At 47.9% G+C, this 10,144-nt stretch overlaps 2 protein-coding genes across 2 annotated transcripts; both read right to left on the bottom strand.

Annotated features, from left to right (window-relative positions):
* Positions 1-2,921: 2,921 nt before the first annotated feature.
* Positions 2,922-6,748, bottom strand: PEX2_091770 (DNA repair ATPase SMC5; the record flags this gene model as incomplete). The annotated part of the gene is made up of 6 exons (XM_016746447.1): positions 2,922-4,043; positions 4,093-4,220; positions 4,271-4,343; positions 4,400-5,290; positions 5,346-6,257; positions 6,317-6,748. The coding sequence occupies 6 exons, from the start codon at positions 6,746-6,748 to the stop codon at positions 2,922-2,924; spliced, it is 3,558 nt and encodes a 1,185-aa protein (XP_016600163.1).
* Positions 6,749-7,853: 1,105 nt separating this feature from the next.
* PEX2_091760 (ankyrin repeat and BTB/POZ domain protein) lies at positions 7,854-9,907 on the bottom strand (the record flags this gene model as incomplete). The annotated part of the gene is made up of 3 exons (XM_016746446.1): positions 7,854-9,453; positions 9,511-9,596; positions 9,674-9,907. The coding sequence occupies 3 exons, from the start codon at positions 9,905-9,907 to the stop codon at positions 7,854-7,856; spliced, it is 1,920 nt and encodes a 639-aa protein (XP_016600162.1).
* Positions 9,908-10,144: the final 237 nt, after the last annotated feature.

The raw sequence follows: 10,144 nt of genomic DNA, 5'->3' as shown, positions 1-10,144 counted from the left end.
CCCCCCCCTTCATCAACGCATCGCATCGCATCGGTAGATCCAGACCACTCTAACACCCGATGAGCCGATGTCTCTACTACGGTCGTATGTACCTATCTAGATATCCGTGATCTGCGCTCCGTTCCCACTGAAGCTGTGAAACACCCGAGAAACATCCCTGCGGCAAACTCACAAGCCATATCCAAATGAAGCCATACACCCGCGCATAGTCCACGGAATTGTCTGATAGTCCTTAATAGTCGGTTTCATCAACTTGGATACATAATTATTGACTCTTGCCTCGGACCTCACCTATATTGTACAACATACCGAGCACATACTCCATACAACATACTCCGTAGACTCTGAAGCAAAAGAATAAAGTTCAAGTCTTGAATTATTTTGATTAACTTCCTGCCTATTCGGGCATCATGCTTCCACTTCTTCCTTTCATTTAGCTTTCTATTTTTCCACTCTAATCCTTCGGGGTTGGTTTCGGGTATTTGTTCGGAAGGATTCATTGTCGCAAACCGTTGAGATATTGACCCGGGTGACTCAGGATTATGTGATGGTCTCGGGATCCACTCGCCGGTTGCCTACACATTTCCTCCAGCCACCCACTACGCATGGCAGACATGCAAGCAACTACTCCGGACATATTCCGGTACACACCGGGGGAAGCGGGGCCAAGGGTCTGATCATGCCCAGCCTCCCACATCCCACATGTCGAGGGGTGACATATACATACGAGACCAATGCCCCTCGCATTGATCGCTTACAAGGATGCAATTCCACTGCAATGTCATTGCCAATAAGAGTTCAAGTGTCCAGTTCTGTCCTTGATTTCATCTACATTTCTATTTGCAGGGTATATATATATATATAGAGTTTCGACTGTACAATAGACCCGGGGCTCCGTTACTAATTCGGGCGCATAGAAGGCAAATCTCCGAATCATCCCTGTCGGAGAGGCAATCCCAATGTGAACCTTAGAGACGTACGTACGTTGTGGTGTGGACGCTAATGGTAGATCTTGGGTGATCGACGTGTGATTTTCACGGTGTTGTTCCATGCCGGCAATTGCTTCTTCCCTTGTGCGGGGATTGGGTAAAAAAAGGCGTGTGTGTTGCGCTCATTATTATGAAAGCATTACTCCGTGCGCCACCGGATTGGTAGAAAGAGGTCTTTTAGTGGCTAGTTAGATTGGTAGATCATCATACCGTTGCATCCCAGGGGGGGCCTGGGGCCTGTTGGCGGTTATACATCCTTGTACTAGTTCACCTTGCCACACCATGACCCGTTGGGTCTACATATGCATTTTGGGTAGCATGTGTTATTGGATACAGGACCGGCTTGGGTCCCATATTCTTGGTATTGGTTGTTCTGCGCCGCATTGCAGGCGGATCGGAGCCCTACTCAAGTAAAACAAGTACAAGTAGAAAAGGCTTGCATTGTACATTTATTATATGTAACTAGTTACAAGGTACAAGGTATATGTTCTCAATAATAAGTCCAGGCTGCATAAGCAGCCTGCAATGATATACAAATTTCCAAGTCATCAGGCCGTCCAGATCTGAATATGCCGGGTGTGGCCGAGATTGTGTGACTCTGCGATGCTACTATCTGAAATTTGTCGTGGCACTTTACAATATATGAGCTATTTGGTTGACTTTTTTTTGGGTTCGTCTTTGTCTTTGACCTCTACTCCGTATGGGGTAGCGAGACCTCAAGCCACGTTATTGGGGGCCGTTGAAAAGGATCAAGCAGCAGAGTGACCAATGCGTGGATCGGANGGGGGGGGGGGGGGGGGGGGGGGGGGGGGGGGGGGGCGTGCAGGTCTCCCCAAGCGCTATGATGCATCACCTGGCTTGGTATTGAAACATGATGTATCGCCTTTATAGACAAGTGACAAGTGACATATTATATAGGGATATTGTCCAAAGACACTTTGGAAATAGGGGTTTCAGTAAGCCAATTTAATGAAGCGGTGAAAATACCTCAAATGACGAAAGAAAAAAGAAAAAAGAAAGGAAATGTGAGAGAGAGAGGTAAGATAATACACCCATAAGACACATACAAGAATATATCTTTGCATTGCATTGCATACTCCGTACTCCATACTCCATACTCCGTAGAATATTGAGCCAATAGACCAAACAGCGATCAACGTGCAGCATATGCATAGGTACCTCAATAGGGGATGGGCTGAGAGAAACAAAGAACATTGGAAGATTAGAGTTGATTTTAGCGAAAGGAATGCCTAACGTTGACTGCCCATTGGTTTGCAATCCTCCGGTGATCGACCGAAATGTCGATCTGAGCTCTCTTCTTTGGTTTTGTTTCTTTTTTTTGGTTTCCTTTTTGTTTCTGTGCAATCTACTTCGGATTTCCTGTTTTGTTTTGAATCATTCGATCCGAGCATGGATGAGAATCCTTTTCATCGAACTTTCTAGCCCCCAAGAAAAGAAAAGAAAAGAAAAGAAAAAGAAAAAGAAAAAGAAAAAGAAAAAGAAAAAGCATAAACAGTTGTCTTTGACCCTCTTCTCAACCTCTTTGACCTCTCTGGCGATTTTGGCCTGTCCCAGTAAGCCCACTGCGGCTCCCTTTTGGCCCCATATGCATGATCGGCCACTCCGTGTCTGTGCGGGAGTGCTTGACCCCCCGTCCTAGGATCTTGAGTCTGAGCTTCACATCGTCTGATCTTGGGGTACGGAGTATAGGATACAGAGTACAACATAGTATAATAATATCATAGACATAATCAAAAGTCCATTCATGACCATATCGTACATACCCCTTTTTTCTCTTAAATCTGAAATCTACGCAGCCTTCCGAGGTTCAACCGGAGAATTGGCCAAATCGGGTAAATTGATAAATTGGTAAATTGGGTATCGCAAACTGAGAATATGTTGTAAAATACGGAGTTAACCCCGAGAACTTCGTTAGGCATAGACGTCCACTTGACCATTACTTTGTATAACTTCAGATGGGCCGGCAATCGTACTGGGGGCAAGCGCCCTCATGCCCTCAATTGCCTTCTTGAAGTTGATCTTGGCATAATCTTCGGGCATATGCTCTCCACTGTAGATACAAAGCACGCGCATACCCGGCTTGTAAGACAGGTTTTCGAGTAGCTTCGGTGTAATGAGGAAGTACTGGCCGCCTCCGCCGCCGCCGATGGGGTTGCCATTCTCGTCGGTTTCCTCTGTCTCGTCCGAGGCACAGGCAATATCTACTAGGCGTCCGTGAACCATGCGCTCGTTGCGCGGGTCCATACCTTGATTGATCTCATCCACAACCCGGAAGGGCGAGGCCGAGAGCGACTGGAGTGCCATGAGATAGAAGATGGTACTCACAGCTCGCTCACCACCAGACTGGCGATGTGAATCCAAGACCGACAGCCCCGCGCCTTCACGGAATTGGACGTGAATCACGATCGACCACTGCCCAAATTCGCTAGGGCCAGGCTCGCCATTGGGCCCGGCTTCACCTTCGACTTTACCCAAGGTGACCTGGCCAGCACATCCGATGCGGCGGAAAGAATCCGAGAAGGCATCGCTGATCTTCTCGATGAGCGCTTCTAACCTGGGCTCCCAGTCCTTGCGGATGTCCGCGATAGCGTTGCCAAGTTCCGTAAGCTTGTCTAAGAAGTCGGCGAGTTTGGAGCGCAACTTCTCAATGGATTTTTCACGGTCTTCGAACTCCTTGATCATGTGGCTACTACCACCGTGGGTGAGTTCTAGTCGGGCCTTTTCAGAGTCAATGTCGGCTTCAAGTCTATCCATGTCATGATCGTCGAGCTCTTCAAGTAGAGCTTGCGCGTCGGGTTGGTCGTGTAGTTCTCGGCTGATGTTCTGAGCTCTTTGTAAAACTGCTCTGGCCTTCACTTTGGATTCCCTTAATTTGACTGTAGCCTCCTGTGCCTCTCGCCTCTTTGCTTCTAGTAACTTCGTACGATCAATGTTGCGATGCCGCAGAGTCTGAAGATCGGAGGTTGCCTCCAAGAATAGGACCTCAACTTTCATGAGCTCCTCATAAGCTTGGCGGAACAATTCGACAGCATCCTACATCACGTCAGATGAAAGTAGACAGACATGTCAGTGGTAAACTTACGGCATATTCGACAGCGACTTCAGCCTTTTGAATTGCAAATTCATCTTGCTGGTTGCGAATCTCACGGACTCTCTCCCGTACCCCTTCAAACATCGATGTAATGTTTTGAAATTTGGCCTCTTGTTGGGCTGCAAGTTGTTAGACAAGTACTAGACGACAGAAAGGGAATGAAACATACAGATCTTCTCTGGGATTGCTCGGTACTGAGTGTGAGCTGTCTGTTTTACGCTCTTTTCTTTCTCGATATCATTCTGCAATACAGGTTAGTATGAAGTGTGATGAAAGAAACATGAACTGTGTAAATTACCATTTCTCGCTCGGCCTGCTTGTGTTCTTCGCCTATCTTCAACAGGGCAGCCCTCTCGGACTCTAGCTTCTCCTTGATGTCCTGCAGCTGTTCATTCCACAACGTGATGTTTTCTTGGTGTCCACGTTTAAGGGAAACATCAACGGGCTGTTCAGTCCACACCTGGGCAGGCTTAATCTCTCGGACCCGGGTTGATGTGGCACCAGGTCCATACTCTCTTCGCCGAGTCACTTGATAGCTTCTTTTCCCAGATACCCAGGAGCTCATCGAACCCTCCTCCAAACGGGCAAACACTTCATTTGAGATTTCACGCAGTCCGATAGGAGTCGAGTGCAGGTTCTTCTCACTGCACAGCATGGCAATGACAGGATCGGGCCCGACCAGAAAATCTCTTGCCCAACCATCGAATCCTAATTGGGTAAGTTGATCCTTGGGCATTGGAGCTCGCATAGTATCTAATGACAGCGAGCAGGTGCGGATGCTAATATCGTGGAGTCCTAATGTTTGGTTAATCGCGCGTTGCAAGGTGCGGAAATCGTTCCTGGTCTGCACGGTGAACGACGTGAAGTCCGTCTTCTGGAATAAAGACTCGACCGCATCGGCAAATTTGGGGTCGGTGATTGAGCATGTAACGATTGGAGGACCAAAGACTTCTTTTTCAAACTTGTTCTGGTTCTCAAGAAGCCATCTATAGGCTTTCAGCGTATCGTAAGATGCTTTCTGCAACTTGAGTTCTTGCTGGCCGGAGGCTGAGTCCAAGTTGCTCAGCTGGCGTTCGGCCTGCTGAATATTCCTTTGCACTTGCTGTTGCTGCTCCTGAATGGGCTGCTTCCTGTCTTGGATTTCTCTGGCCTTTATCTCAAGCTCGCGTTTTTCGAGCCGTTTCTCTCTCTAATTTTGTAATAAGCATGCTGGTTCAAATAATAGAGAATGGAGGGTTTCTTACCAAGGCCTCGTTGTAAAATTCTGGGTCAAACTCCACGGCCTCCTCTTCTTGTTGACGTCGAAGTCTATTGATAGCTTGCTGAGCCGATGCAGCTTCGGACTTGTGCCTTTGACCACTCTTTTTTTCTGCCTCGATCTGACCGTTGAGGTCCTTGATCCTACTCTCAAATTCATCAATTTTTTGACCGCGCTCAGCGGCGACCCTGGATGCCTCGTTAACAGAATCCTTTCGGACATCTTTCACACCGTTCAATCGCGCGATGTAGGCCTCTTTGGCGTTGACTGCACGTAGAATAGGCTCGTTTTCTGCTCGAATCCGATTATATTCTCGCTCGACTTCGGCTTTCGTGACCTTCAGGGCCTCGACAGCATTGTGGTGTTCCTTGTACTCCACAATGGGACGGCAACGCTCAAGGATTTCGATTTTCCGCTTGATCACGGCTCTCTGACGCATTCTTTCGACATCGGCTCTTTGCATCTCTTGGCGATTCTCCATGTTTTCTAGCAATTCCTTGTCGTCCTTGTTTTGCCCCTCAAGGTTCTTCTGCTCATTTCTCAGCGTCTTCAAGGCCTCGTGCCATTGGGTCATTTCAGGACCTGCTGCTGCTCTTTGCGTGGAATGAAGAAGCTCAACCGGTGTAAGTGCAGCAAACTCAGCGACTTTATCCTGAGGTAGAAACTGGCAAAGATTGTCTACCTGGATGGCGAACGACTGAGCCAGTTTCATCACATCGTTCTTAGACGCCGGGGCTCCGTTGAGGGTGAATGAGCTCTTATTGCCATCGCGCTTGATTGTTCGCTGGATGACAGGATTCTGGCCAACCTTAGGCGGTCCACATAGTTCAATCTCAATCATAGCCTCTCGGGCCCCATGCTTCACGAATTCGCCCAGGTCTTTGGCGCGTCCAAGTTGCTAGAGATCAGATTAGTGTCAGCATGGGGTGACTATGTAGTTTATAGTGCGAGTCATACCTGAGGTCCCCATCCCAGGCCTAAGCAGATGGCACAGACCAGGGTGCTTTTGCCCGTTCCATTTGGACCAATGACCATGTTGAGCTTTGGTCCAGGATAGAACACTGCGGACGTATAGGTCACAAAGTTTGTCACCTTGATCCGCACGATCGCACCCGGCTTATAGCCACCGGGGCCAAGGCCATCGTGAGCTATCGCGCGCGGGGCCTGAGAAACTGCTTCTGGAGTTTCAGATCCAGCACTCTCCCCGTCACTCTCTCTTTCGCCTCCACCTTCGCTCTCATCTTCAAACTCCGATCCATCGTCACTTTCGGCGGGGTTCAAGCGGGGGCGTTTGTGGTTCGAGGATGGGGCTGGGGGAGTAAACGAAGGGTCTACGCCTTCTTCATCCTCGCTGTGAGGTCGACGACGAGGAACACTGGGTGACGCCATGATGGTCGGAACCCTCGAGTAGATGTAGAGGGAGCCTCATGGGCTGTCTGGGAAATTCGCTTTGTCCGGCCTTTCTTTGTTCAAGTCAGACGCGAGGGAAACGCGTCCGCGATCAATAGAAAGTCTAGTTTGAGTAGGCGGTGAGAGCCTCGAAATAGCCAATTAGTTGCGATCAAACAGCTTCGACTTTCTACAGCACCTCACTATGCCTCCTCCGAATATCAAGCGGTTGGTCTTAACTACTGCGGTCGTTTCTATCACTATCACGGGCACTCTTTATGGAGCTGGTCTCAAAACAAATCAAGAAATTGCTGAGGTATGACCAGATCCATCTAGACCGAAGCTATCCGTTTATCTGCAATCATGTCTTTGAATCTCATTTCAAATTTAATAATTTATGCAATATAGACAGCAAAAAAGCGACAAGAATCGACGTTTGATGAGCAAACTAAAGCCCTCCAGGGTATGCGCTCCAACTTAATTGCTCGGAGAGGCATACTCGAGAACCAGATACGAGACTTGGATACAAGGATGTTGGAGAAGCAGCAGAAGGGCATTGGTGGAGATGATCAAGATCAACCGAGCGGAGGACGATGATTACTACGAAGCCTTTGCCGAACGAAGGCAATGGATTCACAACTACCGTTTAATGCGAACCAACCCACGATGCAACTGGCACGCTTCGATCCTCCGAAGGACCGCGCACCACTTTCGATTCAAATACAAGGTGACGGCTATCAAATAGCTCCAGCATGGTTTTAACGCCCACTAGCCGCGCAACAAACTTTCTACCAGACCAGTTCCACTTGAAAGTGATCTTCGAGTCCTGCATCCACGCAATCCAACCATGGCCTGCTAAGTCCAGAAACATCGGACTTGCTTCTATTGAAGAATTTGACTGCTTGCTACTGAGCAGTATCAGTGTGTTCATGTACATAATTTAAAGTGCTATTCAAGCCAACTACTACTTCTATTGTTTATAGACAAAATATATATATTTCCCCCTCCTGTCCGGATATATGAATCAGCCTAGGAGCCACTTGAACAGCTCGATGAAATCAGGAGACGTCAACCGATCTGGAAGCAGTAGAGAAACTCCAAGTGCCTAAGCCTCGAGGTTGAGTCGCTCCAGCAAGTCGTCCAGCTTCTCGAGCAAGATCTCATAGTTCATCGCATCTTCCGAGAATTCATCCTCGACAACCGCGCCGTCCAGAGTTCGAATCACCGGAGCATGGACTTGCGGCTGCTGCCCCTGACTGTGGATACCTTCCTTGGAAATATCCAGGGTCTTGACACCTTCTGTAAGATTTGTAACGTCTTCCGGCTGCTCGTCTTCATCTAGATCTTCCAGTGGTTCTTTTTCTTCCATCATCTCATCCAGACCAGCTTCATCAAATCTCAATCTGAAGCGCTCTCCAAGATAGAATCGGATATCATCCAGCATTTCAATGGAATCAGTTTCCTGTCTCGCCTTGATACGCGATGCTGATTCCTGGATCAACTCCGCAAATTCTGGGCTATCTATATGTGCTTCTAGTCGATATGCGAGATATCGAGCAGCGAATTCTTCCAATCGCTGCACGCGCGTCAACCACGCAGCTCGAACGATTGAGTAAATGTCAATGTCATCTTCTTCCGCCGTACCCCGAGTTCTCGCAGCTTCGGTCTGAGATATTCCAGCACTGCCAAGGGTGCTGATGACCACCGCAGCTTTCGTCTTCAGCTTCTCAATGAACAGCATATCTGCGGCGAACAGGACATCGACAGCGATTTCTAAGGGGAAATCGGCTCTTTCGGTGTATAAGAATGTAAGAATAATTTCCAAGACTTCAGGCGAACAGTTAACGTCGATAATCGTCAGATTCTCATTGAGGTAGGCTTCGCGAAAAGTGGATGTAAACATTGCCTGGAAAAACTCAGACCGCAAAAGCATTGCTCGATGACACGGGAAGATGATTGATTTCGGCGCCTCGAGGCTCTTCTCATTCGCGGTAGAGATAGGGCCAATGGAAATCGAACTGGATGTGCCATTGCTGACTTCCAGTGTGTCAATGTCCGCTTCCTCTTCTTCTTCGGGGAGTTCATCCGCCCTCAGAAGAACATCAGCGAAGATTGCATTGCTTCGACCCCACTTCACCTCATTCACTTTCGAAGTCTCCACCTCGAGCTTGTTCCCCAAAATATTGTCTTGGAACCATTGTTCCATTTGATCTCGGCCCTTGGAAAGATCGTCGGTTCTTCTTTGTCTGGCACGTCTCCTGTCCCCACTATCAAGGATACTGTCTAAAAGACTGGGGATCTCCAAGTACTTGGAGATTCTATCCAACCCTGCAAAAGTCTCGGACTCCGTGAAGCCTGTCCCTGGTCCACTTCTCAAGTCCCGAGGGGCTTCTCCGAAGTACAGGTATTTGATAGCGGCACCGAATGCCTCTGGAGGAATGGTATTGGGGAGATTCCATGTTGCAGCATCCGGCACAACGGCTAGTTTACCATAGAAATACGGAGAACGTGCCGCGAGGATGAATTTGTGGAGGTGAAGCGATTCGTCGGATGCAGTCACAACAATATCAGTTGTTAATGGAGACTCCCGGGTGAGAAGCGAAGTTATATGCGCGGCTAACGGCTGTAGGGGGTCCGTGGACTTGGAAAAATCATATTCCAAAAGGAGGTTTCGTATCCGGTCGTTTAGGGCATTATAAAGACATCTATACAACCACCATCGTTAATTCTAGCCAGTCTATAGAGAACCAATTGCTATTCACCTTTCACCCTGAAATGTGTCTCGCTCACAAAGTGCACCAGACTCGAGAAGAAGTTGCACAACTTCATAATGACCACAGAGACTCGCCTACCAGGTTCAATTATTATTAATATTATGTGGTACACGGGGTTGACACGGTCAGTTTATCAATATATTGTACTCACCAGGATCAATGGCGTATAATCATAGTGATCACGAGCATTAACATTGACGCCCTCGGTGATTTTTTCCTGACAGACTTTCAGATCGCCCTGACGACATGCGCTGCATAGTTCACGGAATGGCTCACTGAGATCTAAAGGGTTATCATCCTTAATAGTGCCCTCCTTAATCAATTTCTTCTCATTGACTAAGCTGATCTCTAGCTGATCCTTCCGCAGCACCGTTGGCTCATCCATTATGCAGGTTACCAGGAACAACAGGGTCGAAGTGGGATGAGGGCAAATAGCAAACAGCGGGGCGGAAACGGGCTTATCGATAATGAGCACGTGATCATGTAACTCCGAAGTCCGAAATTAAGGAGGTTGTTCTAAATTTTATAGATTCAGGAGAGTAAATATAGTGATGTCAAAGTACGAAGATATATATATCCAAGTATACAAAGCACCAAGCCAATGAAAGCGCATAATAATTGT

The sequence above is a fragment of the Penicillium expansum genome, assembly GCF_000769745.1.
Source record: "Penicillium expansum strain MD-8 chromosome Unknown contig312, whole genome shotgun sequence".
Classification (NCBI taxonomy): Eukaryota; Fungi; Ascomycota; class Eurotiomycetes; order Eurotiales; family Aspergillaceae; genus Penicillium; species Penicillium expansum.
Note: the sequence above shows the minus strand (reverse complement) of the source record. Positions and strands in the feature narration are given on the sequence as shown.